Source organism: Heptranchias perlo, chromosome 7, assembly GCF_035084215.1.
Source record: "Heptranchias perlo isolate sHepPer1 chromosome 7, sHepPer1.hap1, whole genome shotgun sequence".
Lineage (NCBI taxonomy): Eukaryota > Metazoa > Chordata > Chondrichthyes > Hexanchiformes > Hexanchidae > Heptranchias > Heptranchias perlo.
In genome coordinates, this window is record NC_090331.1 from 58,222,373 (window position 1) to 58,244,035 (window position 21,663).

Consider the following 21,663-nt stretch of genomic DNA (forward strand, 5'->3'; position numbering starts at 1 on the left):
GAGAGGACACCACCCACCAGGTGCATGGTTCATACTCCTGTGACTCGGCCAACGTTGTCTACCTCATACGTTGCAGGAAAGGATGCCCCAGAGCATGGTACATTGGCGAGACCATGCAGACGCTGTGACAACGGATGAACGGACACCGCGCATCAATCACCAAACAGGAGGGTTCCCTCCCAGTCGGGGAACACTTCAGCAGTCAAGGACATTCAGCCACCGACCTTCGGGTAAGCGTACTCCAAAGCGGCCTTCGAGACACACGACAACGCAAAATCGTCGAGCAGAAATTGATAGCCAAGTTCCGCACCCATGAGGACGGCCTCAACCGGGATCTTGGGTTCATGTCACGCTACACGTTACCCCACCAGCAAACAAATGTTATCTGTTTTTAATATAACGGGTCAGTTGCTGTCTTTTCTATGTTTCTACCTCTCTATTTCTGTGTTTTTTTTGGTGATTTGTATATTCGGAGACCTTGTAGGTAACACCTGTCTGTCTGCACACTGATTTCTTGGCAACGGGCAGTTGAAAAGACTGTCTGTAATCACTAAGCATTGTTCTGTGATTTATAAATGCGATTTCATTTCGAGGATTTCATTTCCACAACATTCACCTGAGGAAGGAGGAAGCCTCCAAAAGCTTGTGAATTTAAAATAAAATTGCTGGACTATAACTTGGTGTTGTAAAATTGTTTACAGTTGTCAACCCCAGTCCATCACCGGCATCTCCACATCATATTTTTCTCCTGTGTTAGATACTTTTTCAGTGCATACAAATTAATTCAGTTTCTTTCTAGTGAACTGATTCAAGGGTGTTTCTGTATATATCTGCTGACATAAATTCTAATTCCAATCAAGTGCACGAAGGTAAAAGTGAGGTAGGCACTAAGCTGCAAAATATAGCAATAAACAACTGGCTAATAAAGTATACAGCTGCTTCTACCTTCTGCAACAACTAAAAGGTTCACTAACATTATTCACTAACAGCATCAATACTCAACACCAACAACAGCCAATCTCCAGACGCCATCCTACAACTCATCCGCTTCATCCTGGATCACAATGTCTTCACCTTCAATAACCAGTTCTTTACCCAAACACACGGAACAGCCATGGGGACCAAATTCGCACCCCAATACGCCAACATTTTCATGCACAAGTTCGAGCAGGACTTCTTCACTGCACAGGACCTCCAACCAACACTATACACCAGATACATCGATGACATTTTCTTTCTATGGACCCACGGTGAGGAATCACTAAAGAGACTACACGATAACATCAACAAGTTCCATCCCACCATCAAGCTCACCATGGACTACTCCTCAGAATCAGTTTCTTTCTTGGACACACGAATCTCCATCAAAGACGGGCACCTCAGCACCTCACTCTACCTCACTCACCCATGAGAATGGCCTCAACCGGGATCTTGGGTTCATGTCACGCTACACGTTACCCCACCAGCGAACAAATGTTATCTGTTTTTAATATAACGGGTCATTGACTGTCTTCCTTATCTCTCTCTCTCTCTTTTTTTTGGGGGTTTGTATATTCGGTGGCCTTTTTAGGTGACACCTTTCTGTCTGCTCACTGTGATTGCCTTGGCAACGGGCAGTAATCACCAGGCATTGTTCTGTGATCTTAAAATGCGAAGGATTCGAAAATGTCATTTCCACACCGCCTGAGGAAGGGGGAAGCCCCTGAAAGCTTGTGGGATTAAAAATAAAATTGTTGGACTATAACTTGGTGTTGTAAAATTGTTTACAATTAACATTATGGGAACAAAGATGCATTCTTATTATGCCATCTAATTTACCAGCTATGATTATGATATGTAAAGGGTTCATAAAAAGAAAATGGAGGGTAGAATCGAAACTAAAAGTAAAATAATACAATGAAAAGCAAAGCAATTTGAGAGTCCATCGCTATCTCCAGAGTTCAAAGCTCTTTGTATGTTAATGCATCCATTGAGCATTGAGCTATTTCAAAAGGTAATGACATACCCATTTGCACCTAAACAAGGTGTAAACAGATTATGGTGAGTTTGCATGGCAAACTGCAGCTAACTGAGGTGTGATTATAACCCAGAAAAGTGAGTCATTAAATGAGCTCTATTAAAATATAAATTAAGACAAATTATTCTGAAATAAATGATATCTGGTCTAGTGGTTTGGAATATAATACAGTAAATGCATTAAAATATGAAGCCAGAGAATAATATAAAGATTTAATTGTATCTTTAAAAAACATATGAAAGAATTAATCAACATAACGTTGATAATTATACAAAAGCTAAGGCCCCGCCCCAGAATACCTCACACAAAAGTCTGAATTCTACAATGCACCCAAGGTGCACAGCACATCTCAATGCAGGAGGCAAATGCAAATAGGCTGGGAGTCTGGGCACAAGCAGTGCACTAACTCATTAGGCCCAAGTTCCTTTTAAATTAGGGGACTAATATTGCTACCCTGGTGCTCCCGGTGCATCATGAGTGATGTGCAGAGAGTGCCAGACATTTATATAAATAAGCTGACCTTGTTTTATCTCGCAAGTTCAGCTCACGTGCAGGCTGTACGCAAGGTCCATTATCAGATCCTCAATTTACAAAAAGCCAAACACCACTTCTCTTTTTTTCTCACCAATTTTCTCTCCTGCTCTGTTTCCCCAAAGGATTGACATCTTGTTGGGTTATGGCCAACTTTCCCTTCACTAACTCAGAGCACTGAGGCCAATCATAAGAAATCTTGCTGCCTTGGCTAAGATCAGCTGACTCAGGACAGACTGGGCATTGAACTTGGGACTTTTCAGCTCTGTGTGGCTCAGCTACTCACTGGATAAGCTTGCTGAAATATCATTAGAGCCCACATTTCTTCTCTTTATCTTCTGTACTGACACTCTAAGGCCAAAATTCTTGGGGGGCTGGGAAATCGCCCATGGGAGAGACCAGAATTTTGGGCAGAACATGAATCTGCTTGGTTTCTGTCCTGTGCAATCAGCGGCCCAAATTCTGATCAGGGGGCGAACAAGTCATTGGCCCATGTGCCTCCGCCCTGCAGAGGGATTAACCAGGCTTAAAATGTCATCCCATTGTTTTCTAGGAGCTTACCAAAAAATTTTCTATCCTTTGCAGGCCTCAGAGTCCCCCTGTCGGAGTGGCAAGGCATTACTCCAATTTCCACCAGGTCATCAGGGCAAGTGCTGCTGCTGCACCTCAACAGGTGCAGATTGCCTTCCCCGACTGTAGAATTGATACTATCCCCGTGATTTGGGATCGGGTCAACACTAGAGAGGCTGAAATTCCCACACACTTCCAGCAGCAGAGGAAAAAAAGTAATAAAGACTTGCATTTATACAGCACCTTTCATGACCTCAGGACATCCCAAGGGGCTTTACAGCCAATTAAGTATTTTTGAAGAGTAGTCATTGTTGTAACATAGGAAACACGGCAGCCAATTTGCGCACAGCAAGGTCCCAAAAACAACAATTAAATAATGACCGGATAATCTGTTTATTCGTGACGTTAGTTGAGGGATAAATATTTGCCAGGATGCTGAGGAGATCTTCCCTGCTCTTCTTTGAAATAGTGCCATGGGATGTTTTACATCCACCTGTGAGGGCAGACAGGGCCTCGGTTTAACATCTCATCCAAAAGACAGCACCTCCTATAGTGCAGCACTCCATCAGTGCTGCACTGGAATGTCAGCCTTGATCTTGTGCCCAAGTCTCTGAAGTGAGACTTGAACCAACAACCTTCTGACTCAGTAGTCAGAGCACTACCACTATCCAAGAAGGAGGGCTTCAAGAACTTCAGGCCCCTTGACTTTTCCATACTCAATAATTTATTGAGACTGATACATCTCCCATGATATTGCTCATAGTAGAGGACCTGGAATACAACTTCTGATGATATCACAGTGCCATTGCAGCTTAAATGTTCACCCATCGCAGCAATACAGAAAACTTATGAAAACAAGATACGACATGACTGACAAGGTAAAAATATTATACATCTTACTTACATTGAAAGATAGCGATCTCACATGCATTCATATTGCTATTTAATATTATTTACCTCCCACTTTACAAAACTGGCCTACAAGATAAGTAAAATTATTTGGTCTTCCTTCCCCCAAACTTCAGTCGGTTAGCGCCACTAGTGAAGCATTGGGCTGATCGAAAATTGAATACAGGTCCTGCCAGAAGCGCAGGACCCTAATTTACATACATTCTTCTTGACTTTGAATGTTGCTGGCATGCGCTTCTGCCACCGGCACAAACTCCTCTACCAATATGGCGGGTGGGCACATTGCGTGCCATACTGAGGGTTTAGTAGGCCAGTTAGCACCCAAAAAGGTGTCAAAGGTGGTATGTAAATGCAAGTTGTTGCCCTTTTACCTCTGGGGTCTGTGACAATAAATTGACCCTATCTCTTCTATCTATGAACCTCCTAAATGAAATATTTTTGGGAAGTCCAAGTTCTAAGTTTGGTCACAACTGGAGTATTGTGTCCAGTCCTGGGCACCGCACTTTAGGAAAGATGTGAAGGCCTCAGAGAGGGTGCAGAAGAGATTTACTAGAATGATTCCAGGGATGAGGGACTTTAGTTACGTGGATAGACCGGAGAAGCTGGGATTGTTCTCCTTGGAACAGAGACGGTTGCGAGGAGATTTGATAGAGGTATTCAAAATCATGACAGGTCTAGACAGAAAATATAGAGAGAAATTGTTCCCATTGGCGGAATGGTCAAGAACCAGAAGACTTAGATTTAAGGTGATTGGCAAAAGAACCAAAGGTGACATGAGGTAAAACTTTTTTACAAAGCGAGTGGTTAGGATCTGGAATGCACTGCCTGAGGGGGTGGTGGAGGCAGATTCAATCAGGCCACCAAAAAGGAATTGGATAAGTACTTGAAAGTAAAAATTTTTCAGGACTACGGGGATAGAGCGCGGGAGTGGGACTAGCTGGATTGGTCTTGCATAGAACCGGCGCGGACTCGATGGGCCGAATGGCCTCCTTTCTATGCAACGTTTCTATGATTCTATGATTCTTAGGGAGCATGAATCAAGTGCAAATCTACATATAGTTTGGCACAAATTGACACTAATTTGAAAGCCTAATTTAGAAAGGCCATAAGGATGTAAGGTATAAGAAATGGAAATGCTAAACAGGTGCAAAAGCAGCTGCTCGTCTGAAGTTTTGGTTTAGGTGTATTTTGGAGACAGCATAAAAAGAGCTTTACGATACATCTAACCTGCACATTGGTTTCCAAACTGCAGAGAAGTTGTGCATTTCCCTGCACCGACATTGCTTACCATGATGAATCCAAAACACAGGCATGCATACACATAAGAAAATGAAATAACAATATTAAGAAAAACCACATGAATAAATTCCTCAGCACCCTTGACCTATTTCTTCTACTGCAGTTGCAATCACTCAACTTGGGAGACTTTGGGGGCCGGATGCAGCTTCAATTTGTTCTCAGTTTGATTGATAAATAACAATCATGATTTTATTCAGCATTGCCAAAAAAAAACCTTTCCACTTGGAATAGTGATACTAGACAATGAACTCCACAGTCGATAGTGTGCAAGGTAACAATGGTGTCCTTTTACCAAAAAAACACTAGGTCAGAAACTGAGGATATACGAACCATAATTTTTAAAGCAAATTTGTGGATTTCAAAGTTTTATTCTATTATGTTATAGGTTATTATAATATATTAGTCGATCTCCCATGGTGTTGCACATGGTAAGTTGGTTTCTCTTTTACCTGTCTCTGTTGTTTTGGCATTGCTATTTCTCTCTTTGTCTTGATAGCTTAAGGTTTTCAATAAGGGTCTTGAACATTGAAATCAGGTTTATTAAACATACAGTACAAGCAATAGTACTTAAACATATACTTAAAATGCAGTACTTACATCCACACCTAAGGATGGTTGGTTGGGGATTCAAATGTGTTACAGAGCTCAGTGTCTTAGGCCTTTACGAATCCAAATACTCAATACAAACTGTTAGTTTTTATACATTACTCTTACTCCCTCTATGTGACAATCCACATAATTCTGCATTACATAATTATATAAAAGTTAAAATGTAATTCCATATAAGGAGAATTTAATTGACTTATCCATTACCTATAACTTTAGTTTTTCTTACTTGATGAGCTCTTTCTCCATTGAACTACAACTCAGCTTCTGTATCCTTCCCTCCGCCTTACTCTACTGTCACTCACTTTATTCTTAATTTTTCATCCACTCCCCCCACTCCAACTCGTTCCCCCAAAGGCAGGTGGTGAGGCTAGATGCTCCTTCACTCTCAACCTGATTCCCTCCTACCCTCTTCTCCTATCTGTTGTTTCCCTTCATAAAGTCTCTCTCTCAGCTTGATGAGCTTTCTGAAGTTTGTAGAACACAAAACAAAAGTTACAATTGGTGTGTAACTGTCAATTTTTTCTCAATCTCTCACACAAACAGACACACAAAAAATGCACACACATACCTTACCTGAAAAAAGCTTTTAAAGTTGACCTCAACCTTTTTTAAAAATAATTTTGAAAAACAACTGAGCACAAACTGCTAAAATCTCAAGCGAAATATTCCACCAGTGCAGGTGACAGAATGATACTGATGCATGCTGGGAAATTAGGTACACAGCACAACTGCACAGTCTAAAGTCAGTTAGCAGCATCACGGCTCTAAGCAAAAATGTCAAGTCCTTGCCCAGACTTTTGGGAAGAACTGGGGCCTTCGAATATAATGTTATAATAATTTAATACACAAAAGACAATTCAATGGATACATTTAATAATGTTATTGTGATATATGTACTTTCTTGAATTTTTTTAATGTGTTTAAACCTTTACCTTGGACAATTACTGAGAGAAAATGGCACATAACATTTTTTTGGATAAGATGTTCAGAAAGTTTTTTGAGTGATTTGTGGTGAAAAGGTACCACAGCATAATATATTTAATGGCCAGACTGTGCAATTACAGGATGACAAGATTGCATAGACAGTTTCCATTATAAATAAGGACACAGGAATTTATAACTGAAAAAATTGACAGGAAATCATTGCAAACATTAGATTTTTATTATATCATAGAAGATTATATAAAATGTGATGCATTGTGTGTGTTTTGTCCATCATACTTAGGGGGCTCGATATTAGCACCCGCTATCAGGTGCGCTCCTGGCGGGGGGGGGGCTCCAAAATTGGGGAATCCCGGAGCGGGTTGGGAGCCCGGCTCCAACCCGCCCACTTCCAGGTTTCCCACAGATGCGCTGACGTGCGAGCGCAGCCCCCGCTTGTGGGACTCCCGCAGGCAATTAAAGCCGGCGGGGTGCCATTTAAAGTATTTATTTAGGTATTTCAGGTCGTTTAGAGACCCGATGAAGGAGATATTTTACATGGGGTGGGATTTTACAAACAACTGGGACTGTTTCCCGTACTGGGGGAAACACTCCCAGTTCAAATGGATGTGTTGCAGCCATCAGCCTGTGGCAGCTGGAAAGGTCCATTTGACAGGTCGGGGGGGAGACCCTCACTCATTGCAGGAGGCCACTCTGTCACTTTGGACAAAGTTTGGCCTCCACCACCCTCCTCCTAACAATAACATTTACCAAATTGCACACTTACCCCGGTGTCCAGACACATATACCTACCTTGTGGACCCCCTCAGATGTACATCTTCCGGATGGGGGCTGCCATAGCTGCAGTCATGACCTCCTCGGAGGGCGAACAGCATCACCAGCCTCGCCGGCCATGCCGTCCACCTCTGACACATGGAGCTCCACAACACAGTGCTGTGACACATCCACCTACACAGCAGGAGGGAGGGCAACCGCAGACAGAGATGCGTCGCAGAGGGCACTACCCTCGCCACAGGGTCCACAGACTGAGGCTCAGCTTCCTGGACCTCTCTGAGCAGCAGTGCACACGGAGGCTCAGAGTCACTCGACATGTAGTCGTGGACATCTGCAGCCTCCTTCATGCCGAGCTGCTCCCGGCTGGCCCCAGGCACCATCTTCTTAACTGTCGCTATCAAAGTCACCAATGCCCTCAACAACTTCTCCTCCGCATCCTTCTAGGGAGCCACCGGGGACATCGCCGACGTCTTTCAGTCGTCTGCACAAAAGAGCCCTGCAAATACACCTACACCCACTCTGCAGTGACACAATGGGTGGCATCAGTTGTGGGTCTTCATGGTGATCCTCAGGAAAGGGCATTATTGCACAAACCAGACAAGATTCGTAAAGACGTGGCAGTAGTGGTGCCAATATAATATGTAATGTGAGTTGCTCAGAAAATAAATATAAGTAAAAACCATGACAAACCCTCAAACACCCTTGTGCATCCCCTTCATGCTCACGACACGTTTGCCTTACGCTGCCTACTGCACATATGTGATGCATGCCCTGTGGCTGCAGCGCAGGTAGTGGCAGGTTGAGTGAGGCTGACCGTGAAAGAGATGCATGAGAGGGTGAGTATGAGATAGATCCATGAGATTGTATGAGGATTGGGTTGAGTGGTAATGGCGGGATGAGTACTGGCGAGGTGAGTAAGTGCAGGTAAGATGAGGATGAGGTTTGAGTGGGTGTGAGGGGTGATGTGACAGAGTAGTGTTGGCAGTGCAGAAGGAGGTGTGGGGTGGGGGCGGTGATGTGGCAGACGGAGTGTAGGGGAATGGGTAAGTGTACTCACGTTGGCTGACCTACTTAGGTCATTGCAGCGCCTCCTGCACTGTATGCAGGTGCGCGATATGTTGGTGGTGCAGGTGACCTCCTCTGCCACCTTGAGCCAGGCCTTCTTGGTGGCAGAGGCAGGCCGCTTCCTCCCGCCCGCCGGGGGGAAGATCTCTGTCCTCCCCCTCCTCTTCACCCCAACCAATGTTACCTGGAGTGAGGCATCATTAAACCTGGGAGCAGCCTTCCACCTGGGTTGCTCCATGCTGTAATTTTTCCTATTTCTTGCAGCATCAGTCAGTGGAGGACTGCCCCTTTAAATAGAGCTCCTCCAGCTGACAGACCTTACTGCGCATGCGCAGTCCGCCCGCCGCGCAGATCAGCAGCGGGGAACCCGGAAGACCAGGTAAGTGGATCCAATCAGCCTGTGATTGCGCGCGGGGCAGACTGATTTCACCGGGCGCGTTACCCATGCGCCCAATAGACCCCCGCCGCAAACCTGCCGCCCTGGTAATATCGAGCCCAGGGTGTCACAATTCTGACTTCCTTCATAAAAATGGTAAACAAAGAATCCCCATTGGGAAATCCATGTTGTAGGTTGCTTGATATTTGTAACAACATTTACAAATTGTCCCCAGAGACTGTCATCTGGTAGGTTGAAGCCTCTCTTCAGAGCTGCACAACAACAACAATAATCAAATCACTGCTCAAACACCTAAGTTACAAGCAATTGTTTGGGATCAAAGTAAAGCCAGCAACACATTCTTTATACAGGTGCGACTAACACAGGGGGCAAGTCTGGTGGAAATGACAGGATTTGAAATGGGTGACATCATTCCATCATTTGCTGACATCCTCAGGATGGGGCTGGTGTTTCTTGAAGCCATTCCAAATTCCAGTGGAATTTTTGCAGGTGTATGAAGGGGTTGATCTAGGTCCTACTCCATTTTCTTCCTCCAACCCAGTTTTTCAGGCAAAAAGGCTCTGACCTCTGCTTTGTTGATACCAAATATATACATTCCAATTGGTGACAGCTGTAAGACAGCAGACAGACTTAGAACAAGAGATGGGCAAACAGACGGAGACAAACACAGGACTGAACACTGAATTCAATGGGGTTGATTTTAACTATTGACAGCCGACTGGTGGAGTTTGTGGCAGCCTGCCTGTTCTGGCAATGAAGAGGCTGGAGCCATTTTGAGGCCTGGACCTCATTTAAATAGAATCAGCGAGCTGTCCGCCACAAACAGGTATCCCAATTCAGCTCATTAGACTCAGACCGGCACAATATCAGGAGGCCTAGAGAACTCCCAGTCAGTGGCAAGGTAAGTTGGGGGGTTGAGGTTACAAGGGGGAAAAGTTGGGGGTGGCAGCGGCCCATATAAGTTATGTGGGGCACGGACAAGGGCAGCAAAATCGTTGAAACACTAATATCTCCAAGTTACACACCACCCTGACTTGGGCATATATCATTGTTACTTCATCATTGCTGGGTCAATATTCTGGAATTTTATTTGGTAGTGTAGTAGTTATTAATCCAGAGGCCTGGAGTAATAATCTGGAGAATGTGAGTTCATATCCCACCTTGGCAGTTTGAGAATTTGAATGCAATTAAAAATCTGGGGAAAAAAAGCTGCTGCCAGTGACCATGAAGCTGTCAGACTGTCGTAAAAACACAACTGGCTCACTAATGGCCTTTGGAGAAGGAAACCTGCCATCCTTACCTGGTCTGGCCTATCTGTGATTCCAGTCTCACACCAACATGATTGACTCTTAACTGTCCTCTGAAACGGCTTAGCAAGTTTCTCAGTTGCATCAAAATCGCTACAAAACAGACTGCAGCAGTTCAAGAAGAAGGCACATCACCACCTTTTCAGGGCAACTAGGAATGGGCAGTAAATGCTGGCCTTTCCAACATCGGCCACAGCCTGAGAACAAATTAGGAAAAAATTATGCTTTTATATTATGAACTCTTGAAAAAAGAACAAAAGCAGCATGTTGGTTATAATAACCGCTGTTCGTGGTTTTGTTCTGGTGGTTAAAAAAGATAATAGTTTTTAATTAATCATTGCTTTCGGTTTCATATATTTAGTTAAAAAATCTCTCCTGAACCACTTCTGAGGCTTAACGATTCAGAAAAAACTTGGCGGCTGCATAAATGATGAACTTCTAGTGTTTTATTAAGTGATTTTTGATTGTTTATGTTAATTTATGTTTATTAAAGACTGTAGAAGTTGACAAGCTCACTAATTGCGCAATCCTGGTGCACACTGGGAGTGCATATCAAGAAATTGTGAATTCCCCACCCAAGATTTTCTGTCCATTCATTTTAACAGTAAAACATTTATGCTTAAATGCAAGAACATTAAGATAGTAACCGGCTGATTATGGGGAAAATGGCGGCTGGAGTACCTGACATGCTGGAACACTTGAATGGGGCTGATGGCTCAAAAGGGGTCAAAGGCAGTTTGGATCACATTCTCCTGAACCAACAAGGGTGTTAAGCCCTGTTCTCCCCAATATTTCCAGATCCTAGCAATCGCCAATGCTCCAAAAACCCCTCTCAAATCCTGCTGGACATCAGGATCTCCCTCCTTAGATTTTCGGCCACAACTCCTAGAACCCACACCTGCCCATGCTTACAAACCCCTTCACCACATTCCCTTTAAAATTGAATTTTTAAAAAGTCATTAAAATATCAAAGAGTAAATGTCATAACTGTGACAGTCCTCATAGGAAGCAGGATGTGCCTTAATCCTTTAAACAGTGGGAGATACACATAGCTCTGCTGCTTTGCTCGATGTGGGACAGGTCGTACTGCTGTGGACTCTGGGGCGGGAGGTGAGCAGCGCCCCCTACCGGGCAGCCGCGGTAGTCGCCACCAGGGGCCGGTGTTTTATTTATTGAAACGAGTGCCAGCAAAGGATGGGTGGGTTTGTTAGTGTGATGTTATTTGGCGGTTTAGTCGCTCGTATAGCGGAGACGTTCAGTCATAAGAAGTTGGGCAGCAGAAGTCCTTTACAATTTTGACTCATAGTTCAACTGAAGTTCAAAAGAGAATGAGACTGAAAAAGTTTGCAGAGAGTTTCGACTGGAGTGACATTTGGACCAACCTGGTTCTGTGTTGTTTATTCAGGACGGCGCACCTGTACAATCTGGATTTGGAAAGTCCTGTCCTGGTTGAAGGCCCGAAAGGATCATTGTTTGGCTATTCCGTATTATTGCACAGTTACAAAGACGAAAACTGGTGAGTTTTTGTATTGAAGTATGTTAATGTCATTTTTTTTTAGCTTAAATCGCGGTTGGCTGTTTCAAACAAGGACATTGTTATGAACTGTATTTTTTAAAATGCCAATGGCGTTAACTTTGAAAATTGTACAGCTAAAATCAGTGGAGTAAAAATGAAAAGTCAATGTTTCGAACCTTTTCAGAACAGGCCTGTAGTTTTTGGGTAGATCCCAGACTTGACTGGCAAGGAATGTGTTCCATTTAATCCAAAAGATATGAAACCACTGTGATTTTGCCGCGGAGTAAGTGTAACACGGGGAGAAATTTCTAACATTGCTGTTTTTTTCCGATTATCTAATTTGTTTCCCTTTGTCTTTTCAGGTTTGTTGTTGGTGCCCCGAAAGCTAACACCTCTCTCGATGATGGAGTAGTAAATCCTGGGATTATTTACAAATGTCGAATCGGGCAAAATCCTCAAGGAATTTGTGAAGAACTACCTTTAGGTTAGTTGCAATGGTAGTCTCCGTATTATTGTAATAAAGAATTATGCAAATGTTAAAAATTGTGCATTGGAAGTTTGTATGGGAGAGACTGGCCTCATGGTTTGCAGTGTTTTATTCCCATCCTCACCTATGACAAATATGACAAGCATTTTATTGTTTTTAAAAAATCTCATGGAGGTTTATTATTGTTTAGATATGAAATGCAGTGACCCAATCTCGGTATGGAGCCGAACTTTGATAATGGTACATTGACACTGACACACACTGGTCATAACGGGTTCAATTAGTGGTGAAAAATCAACCATTGGAGAAGTAAGTGCAAAATACAATTAAAAAACGTCTTCAGTTAAGTGTACGCGGTTTACTCATCAGAGTGCCCTGTACACAATCACTTCCATCTACTCCCATTAAATAAAATCCATGGGCAATCTAAAAATAACTTTGCCCCACGTTCATTGCTTTTGTCCAATCTCCACCTAGCATTACAAATCTCGGCAAATTTAAAACTTTGTTATTTGCCCAACTGCAAAATTCAACTATTAACCATGCGAAGGGTTGTACAAGTAAGATGATTGGTTTAATTCATGTAAGATACAGTTTTACTGGACTAATTTAATGGTAGGCACTAGCAAGGATATTATTCTGTGTGTAGTCAATAATACTTTTTGTTTCCATAAAATCATAGTAGCATACAGCACAGAAGGAGGCCATTCGGCCCCTCGTGCCTGTGCCAGCACTTTGGTAGAGCTATCCAATTCGTCCCATGCCCCTGCTCTTTTCCCATAGCCCTGTAAATTTTTTCCCTTCAAATATTTATCCAATTCCCTTTTGAAAGTTATTATTGAATCTGCTTCCCTCACCCTTTCAGGCAGTCGATTCCAGATCAGAACAACTTGCTGCTTAAAAAAATGCTTCCTCACGTCCTTTTGCCAATCCCCTGAAATCTGTATCTTCTGGTTACCGACCCCTCTGTTACTGGAAACAGTTTCTCCTTATTAACTCTATCAAAACCATTCATGATTTTGAACACCTCCATCAAACCTTCACTTAACCTTCTCTGCTGTAAGGAGGACAATCCCAGCTTCTCCAGTCTCTCCACATAACTGAAGTCCCTCATCCCTGGTACCATTCTAGTGAATCATAGAAAGGTTACAGCATGGAAGGAGGTCATTCGGTCCATCGAGTCCACGCTAGCTCTATGCAAGGGCAATTCAGCTAGTCCCACTCCCCTGCCCTATCCCCGTAGCCCTGCAATTTTTTTCCTTTCAAGTACTTATCTAGTTCCCTTTTGAAGGTCATGATTGAATCTGCCTCCACCACCCCCTCGGGCAGTGCATTCCAGATCAAAACCACTCGCTTTGTAAAGAAGTTTTTCCTCATGTCACGTTTGTTTTTTTTGGCAATCACCTTGGGCTCTATTGCCAGGGCTGCGGGTTCGCAGCGGGGGGGGGGGCTATTGGGCGCGTGGGTAATGCGCCCAGCGAAATCAGTCTGCCCCGCGCGCGATCGCAGCCTAATTGGATCCACTTACCTGGTCTTCCGGGTTCCCCGCTGCTGAGCTGCGCGTCGGGCGGACTGCGCATGTGCAGTAAGGTCTGTCAGCTGGAGGAGCTCTATTTAAAGGGGCAGTCCTCCACTGACTGATGCTGCAAGAAATAGGAAAAATTACAGCATGGAGCAGCCCAGGGGGAAGGCTGCTCCCAGTTTAATGATGCCTCACTCCAGATATCATTAGATGGGGTGAGGAGGAGGGGGAGGACAAAGATCTTCCCCCCCCAGCGGGCGGGAGGAAGCGGCCTGCCTCTGCCACCAGGAAGGCCTGGCTCGAGGTGGCAGAGGAGGTCACCTGCACCACCAACATATCGCGCACCTGCATACAGTGCAGGAGGCGCTGCAATGCACTAAGTAGGTCAGCCAAAGTGAGTACACTTACTCATTCCCCTACACTCCGTTTGCCACATCACCGCCCCCACCCCACATCGCCTTCTGCACTGCCAACACTACTCTGTCGCATCACCCCTCACACCCACTCAAATCTCATCCTCATCTTACCTGCACTTACTCACCTCACCAGTACTCATCCCGCCACTACCACTCAACCCAATCCTCATACAATCTCATGGCTCTATCTCATACTCACCCTCTCATGCATCTCTTCCACGGTCAGCCTCACTCAACCTGCCACTACCAGTGCTGCAGCCACAGGGCATGCATCACATATGTGCAGTAGGAAGCGTAAGGCAAACGTGTTGTGAGCATGAAGGGGATGCACAAGGGTGTTTGAGGGTTTGTCATGGTTTTTACTTGTATTTAATTTCTGATCAACTCACATCACATTATATTGGCACCACTACTGCCACGTCTTTACGAATCTTGTCTGGTTTGTGCAATAATGCCCTTTCCTGAGGATCACAATGAAGACCCACAACTGATGCCACCCATTGTATCACTGCAGAGTGGGTGTAGGTGTACTTGCAGGACTCTTTTGTGCAGACGACTGAGAGACATCGGTGATGTCCCTGGTGGCACTCTGGAAGGATGCGGAGGAGAAGTTGTTGAGGGCAGCGGTGACGTTGACAGCGACAGGTAAGAAGATGGTGCTCGGGCCAGCCGGGAGCAGCTCGGCATGAAGGAGGCTGCAGATGTCCACGACTACATGTCGAGTGACTCTGAGCCTCCGTGTGCACTGCTGCTCAGAGAGGTCCAGGAAGCTGAGCCTCGGTCTGTGGACCCTGTGGCGAGGGTAGTGCCCCCTGCGACGCATCTCTCTCTGCGGTTGCCCACCCTCCTGTTGTGCATGTGGATGTGTCACAGCACTGTGTTGTGGAGCTCCACGTGTCAGAGGTGGACGGCTTGGCCGGCGAGGCTGGTGATGCTGTTTGCCCTCTGAGGAGGTCATGACTGCAGCTACGGCGGCCCCCATCCAGAAGATGTACATCTGAGGGGGTCCGCAAGGTAGGTACGTGTCTCTGGACCCCAGGGTAAGTGTGCAAGCTGGTGAATTTGATTGTCAGGAGGAGGTTGGTGGAGGCCAAACTTTGTCCAAAGTGACAGAGTGGCCTCCTGCAATGAGTGAGGGTCTCCCCACCTGTCAAATGGACCTTTGCAGCTGCCACAGGCTGAACTGGGAGTGTTTCCCCCCCAGTATGAGAAACAGTCCCAGTTGTTCCTAAAATCCCACCCCTGCTGACATATTCCCTTAATCAGGTCTGCTAATGACCTGAAATGACAAGATAAATACTCTCAAGTGGCACCCCGCTGGCTTTAATTGCCTGCGGTAGTCCCACATGCGGGGGCTGCGCGCGCACGTCGGCGCGTCTGTGGGGAACCCGGAAGTGGGCGGGTTGGAGCTGGGCTCCCGACCCGCTCCGCGATTCCCCGATTTTCGGAGCCCCCCCCCGCCAGGAACGCGCCAGATAGCGGGTGCTAAAATGGAGCCCCTTAAATCTATGTCCTCTGGCTCTTGACCCTTCTGCCAATGGGAACAGTTTCTCTCTATCTACTCCATCTAGACCCCTCATGATTTTGAATACCTCTATCAAATATCCTCTCAACCTTCACTTCTGCACCTTTTCTAAGGCCTTGACATCCTTCCTAAAGTGTGGTGCCCAGAATTGAACACAATACTCCAGCTGAGACCTAACCAGAGTTTTATAAAGGCTTGGCATAACTTCCTTGCTTTTGTACTCTATGCCTTTAGTAATAAAGCTCAGGATCCCATATACTTTTTTAACGGCCTTCTCACCTTGTCCTGCCACCTTCAAAGATTTGTGTACATACGCTCCCAGGTCTATCTGTTCCTGCACCCCTTTTAAAATTGTGCCATTTAGTTGATATTGCCTCTCCTGATTCTTCCTACCAAAATGTATCACTTCACACTTCTCAGCGTTAAATTTCATCTGCCATGTGACTGCCCATTTCACTAGTCTACCTATGTCCTCCTGAAGTCTGTTACAAACCTCCACATTGTTTACCACATTTCCGAGTTTCATATCATCTGCAAACTTTGAAATGATGGTGGCCGCTTCTTAACTGCAAACAGTTACATTTTCAGATCTTTTAAAGGGTTATTATTGTTTTGGTGCAGGGGAGGCTGACAAAACATGTGGGCTGAAGGACAATTAATATTGACTCCTAATGTATAAGCATAAGTTCACACTTGGATCTATTTGTAGGATTTCCCCCCAAACAACTGCACACATTCCCACATAATATCACATTGCTGCGACCTAGCAGATGGTCATGTTTCATTTTTCATGAGATCCTGCTAAACAGGACAGAGAGGGGAGAAACAAAATTCCCTCATTTTAAGTAGAGGTGAGCATAAAAATGAACTCAGATTTCAACTCGGTGGGAATTGGGCAGGTGGGGGCTGAGGCGGGCAGCAAACCATCCTGATGTTGGCAGCGTAAGACCCGGGACATCTTAACTCCCGGGCTTTATCAATACGCTGTTGGTTAGTTTCCCACCCAAAACTGGCAGGAAGCTGCAGCTGGGAGCACAATGTGAAGTGGCAGGAGGCCCCCACTGGGGACCGATGGAATGGTCCCTGGCACTCGGGTAAGTTGGTGGGGGGGGGGGGGGTTTCAGAATGGGCTTGTGATCGGGGTGGGGCAAGAGTCCAGGGCAGGGGCGGCCTAAACTCCTGGTGAAGCTCTGCTCCTCCTGGCCCCACAAGAAAAGTAAAAAGACTTACTTTTTTGAGCCTCATCTGGCCCGACGACTCTTCCCGCTAGGTTGGTCTGTCCGCAGTAATGCCACAGCCGATTCCCCGCACATGCCCACAGTTAAAATAGCAGTTGGGCCCCAATGAGGTCATCTGAGCACGATCTGCATCTGATAAGTAGGACCTGTACTGGGGCCTTAGCTTTTTACCATGTATATTAATGACTTGCATGAAGGTATAGACAGTTGTATATAATGCAAGTGTGCTGATGCAACCACATTAGGAGGAACAGTAAGTTGTGATGATGGGAGAAGGAAGTTACAAAGGGACATAGACAGACTAAGTGAGTGGGCAAAACTATGGCAGATGGAGTTCAATGTGGGGAAATGTGAGATCATCTACTTTGGATCTGAGAAAGACAAATCGGAATATTTTCTTAATGCTGAGAAACTAGGAGCTGTCCATGTATGCATCACTAAAAACTAATGCATAGGTACAAAAAGTAATCAAAAGGCTAATGGAATGTTGGCCTTTATCTCAAGGGGCCTGGAATTTTTTTCAATTCTTCTTTTCCCCCTGTTAATACTTTTCTCCATTATTCTTGGTTTCTGCTGGCTTTGACACAGCACCCTGCAAAGAGGTGAGGATGGGTATTCCTTTTGAGGTTCTGAATGCTCTACATGATTGAACTTAGAGAGGCCAACAAATGCAGATGGAATGACCTCTGAAATAGTCCTGCTTGTCCGACATGGACGAGCCATAAATTTCCTCCAACTAAATATTGGGAAGACCGAAGCCATAGACTTTGGTCCCTGTCACAAATTCTATTCCCTAGCCACTGACTTCATCCCTCTCCCTGGCCACTGTCTGAGGCTGAACCAGACCGTTCACAATCGTGGCGTCCTATTTGACGCTGAGAGCGCTTCTGACCACATATCCACTCCATCACCAAGACCGTCTACTTCCACCTCTGTAATATCGCCTATCTCCGCCCCTTATCTGCTGCCTTTGTTACCTCCAGACATGACTATTCCGATGCTCTCCTGGCTGGCCTCCCATCTTCCACCTTCCATAAACTTGATCTCATCCTAACTTGCACCAAGTCCCATTCATCCATCACCCCTGTGCTCGCTGACCTATGTTGGCTCCTGGTCCGGCAACGCCTCGATTTAAAAATTCTCTTGCTTGTTTTCAAATCCTCCATGGCCTCGACCCTATCTCTGTAATCTCCTCCAATCCTACAACCCTCTGAGATCTCTGCCCTCCTCCAATTCTGGCCTCCTGTGTACCCTGATTTTAATTGCTCCACCATTGGCGGCCATGCCTTCAGCTGCCTAGGCCCTAAGTTCTGGAATTCCCTCCCTAAACCTCTCCTCCTTTAAGATGCTTCTTAAAATCTACCTCTTTGACCAAGCTTTTGGTCATCTGTCCTAATATCCCTTTATGTTGCTCAGTGTCAAATTTTGTTTGATAACACTCCTGTGAAGTACCTTGGGATGTTTTAATACGTTAAAGGCGCTATATAAACGCAAATTGTTGTTGTTTTAACTTTCCCAGAAGCCTTTTAATTTGCATGAACAATGCACAATTTTGTAAGCACTTAATTTTACAGGCTAATTTTCACTTAAATGATAAATAAGCATTGGTGACAGACTGTGATTCCCTAGGCAGTCACTGGATCCTGTTCAAGAATCAGTGCATGTCAAGACCTGTAATGGTTGTCAGCCTTGGCCCAGTTGTAGCAGTCTTGCCCCTGCATCAGTAGGCTGTGTATCCAGAGATGTGGTCATATAATCCAGGCAGACACTTCATTGCAGCACAGTGTAGGGGGTGGTGGTGTGTGTCAGCTTCGCCTCTGACTTCTGAGCGGTTCGAATCGCTCCCACTCCCTGGGTTCTAGACCTTGGACTTATTTGGGGGTTGTGACAAAGTGCAGCAGACAACTGGTTTTGGTGCAAGAAACTTTGACCTTTATTCAAGAGAGAAAATACAACACAACAATCTTAAAACTCTAATAAAATGGGGAACATTTTGGTACACACAAGGGAAATTACTGTAGTAAGATACCTCACCCCTCCCAATCCCACTGTACTAGCTAAGTTGGACTCTAAAGGGCCAGAGATAATGCTCACCAAATGAATCCTTGACAGTAATTCACCCAGAGGTAAGTCAGAAATAGATTGTAGAGTGGAAACTTTGCGGATCTTCGGTTTTCTCCCGAGTTGGTTTTCTTTGGTCGCGGTGGCTCAATATTACCCGGTTGGTTGGTGGTAATATTCGGTTGGTTGTTTTGTAAGGCCCTTGATGGTCACTGGGACTGTTGCTCTGGTTTCTTCTTGTGTGTCGGCCTGCTTCTAGAGCTGCTGACCTTCTCTGTGGGATTCCTTTCTGTCCCCCCCTCGCCTTGTTTAACTGTTGTCTCCCGAGCTGTCGAGCTCCTGTCTGAAAAACTGAACTCTTGAGAAAATGAGCCTTCAATTATACTAATTGAAGCCTCCTTATCTGCGTGCCAAATCTGACCTGGTTTATTGTAAGATTTTGGCTGGCTCGTTAAGATTAACTTGTTTATCAAATGTGTGAAGTGGTTTCAGGATGGTTTCAAGAGTTGTTGAGCTCTTGCTTGATTGTAGTCATTGTGCTCAGGTTTCGAGTTTCCTGACTGGGCTTGAGATTTCTATGGAGTGGGGTGATTTGATTTGTTTTATGCATGTTTTGGATGGGTCCTGTAATTTGGGTGGGGATTGCTCTTCCTTGGGTCTATTGTCTGAATGTAAATGTCTGGTAGGGGCTGAGTGAGGTCACACAGTTCCCCAGACAGTTTGATTAACTCCAATATTCAAACTGTCTATTACAGAGGTTGATCCCAATTCCTGTTGCAGCCTTTTTTTTTACAAGCCCAAACATGCCTTTTTTTAAAAATACCAAATCTTGGTTTTTGACCTTGAATCACCCTCTGTTAGGCCCAATATTTCATCACCCTGAAATGGTTAGAAAAGAGTCCAAAGTCCTTTTTCCTAAGGGTTTTTCTCCGAATTTTGGGGGATCTGTGAATTTTGAGAATCTGACAACAGGGAAAGTGCTGCATTATCAGAGGGTGCTGTCTTTCGGATGAGACGTTAAACTGAAGTCTTGTCTCCCCTCTTACATTAGCATAAAACATCCCATGGTACTATTTAAAGAAGAGCAGGGATTTCTTCCAGTGTTCTAGCCAACATTTATTCCATCAACCAACACCATCAAACAAAACAAATTATCTGGTTATTTACCTCATTGCTGTTCATGGGACCTTGCTGTGTGCAAATTGGCTGCTGAGTTTCCCTCCAATGCAACAGCGACTACACTTCAAAATATTTAATTGGCTGTGAAGCACAATGGGATGTCATGAGGCCATGAAAGGGCTATATAAAGCAAATTTATTCTTTCTTTAATAATCAGATTTTTATTAGTCTGATGAAGGTCAGGAATCCAATTAGATTCTGAATTGCTTTCCTGTTCCAAATGCCTAAATAAAAATGAGATGACACCTCTTCTGATATCAACGTTTGTTTTAAGTTCTTTTCTGCTCATTAAACTGTTACCTACTCAGGCACTGTAGCACATTAGTAGCCTGCAACCATGACAAGTTAGCTGAATCTGGCACCAGGTATTAAGTGAGAACATTTGATGGTGTGAACATGTATGGTCCTTTGTCTGCCTCAGTTTCCCCTGGAATTCAAGTATTAACTCTTTTAGTTTTCCCGGAATGCTAATAGTGTGGTTTAGAAAGGTCACTTTCCTACAGGTTGCGCTCTTGAAACAATTTTCAGTGGCAATACAACTATAAAAGCACCTATGCTAATCAATCTTTTCTTACCAAAAAATAACTGTATCATATCTTAATAGTCTGATCACTAATAGACTCATCCAGACTAGATTGGTTTTATCTGTAGGAGGCACTCAATGCTCAATGCAAGAATGTTGGGAATGATCATCCATAAATTATGTAAGGAGTATTTACCAAAGGTTATTACACAAATCTTTTTCCTTTTTCCTACCATTTCACATGGTAGAATTGGGTTGAAAATTTACCATTCTAGTCTAAGGTTATAGATACTTAAAAGGTAACTTGCTTTTGAACCATCTCACATTACTTAGTCCAAAGTATATTAACAGTTACACAAACCAAACCAATCTCAGTGGGGATGCAATACACTACCAGTGAGGTGATTAATTGCGAATTACTGTCTAATCAAAGATGAAGTTGGATATACAGATGTATTAGCTGATACTACTTTATTAACAAGGTTAAGCATTGAGAAGTAAGGAGGTAAGGACAGAATCTAAATTGTTACATTCACAACTTAGTTTGAGTGCATTGTAGTATCTCAGCATTAGCTGAATTTTACTTTAATGCAGTATAACAGTTATATTCAGTGTCCTAAATTACTGTACAGCTTAGTAAGGTTAAGTTACAGTTGTAATATAGAAACATAGAAAATAGGAGCAGGAGTAGGCCGTTCGGCCCTTCGAGCCTGCTCCGCCATTCAATATGATCATGGCTGATCCTCAATCTCAAAACCGTATTCCCGCTCTCTCCC

General features: G+C 44.4%; 1 protein-coding gene and 2 long non-coding RNA genes across 4 annotated transcripts in view; 2 read left to right on the plus strand and 1 right to left on the minus strand.

Annotated features, from left to right (window-relative positions):
- Positions 1–1,730, plus strand: part of LOC137323323 (uncharacterized) — an 85,159-nt gene extending 83,429 nt beyond the window's left edge. The window contains exon 4 of the long non-coding RNA XR_010963347.1: positions 990–1,730. This is a non-coding gene — a long non-coding RNA (uncharacterized lncRNA). The remainder of the gene's footprint in view (positions 1–989) is intronic.
- Positions 1–5,982, minus strand: part of LOC137323324 (uncharacterized) — a 115,932-nt gene extending 109,950 nt beyond the window's left edge. Inside the window, exon 1 of the long non-coding RNA XR_010963348.1 lies at positions 5,924–5,982. This is a non-coding gene — a long non-coding RNA (uncharacterized lncRNA). The remainder of the gene's footprint in view (positions 1–5,923) is intronic.
- A 5,642-nt stretch (positions 5,983–11,624) lies between these two features.
- Positions 11,625–21,663, plus strand: part of itga4 (integrin alpha 4) — a 122,235-nt gene continuing 112,196 nt past the window's right edge. For both annotated transcript variants that reach the window (XM_067987666.1, XM_067987667.1), the window contains exons 1-2: positions 11,625–11,936; positions 12,299–12,420. In XM_067987666.1, the coding sequence (XP_067843767.1) occupies positions 11,749–11,936; positions 12,299–12,420 (310 nt within the window). In that variant the 5' untranslated portion in view covers positions 11,625–11,748. The remainder of the gene's footprint in view (positions 11,937–12,298; positions 12,421–21,663) is intronic.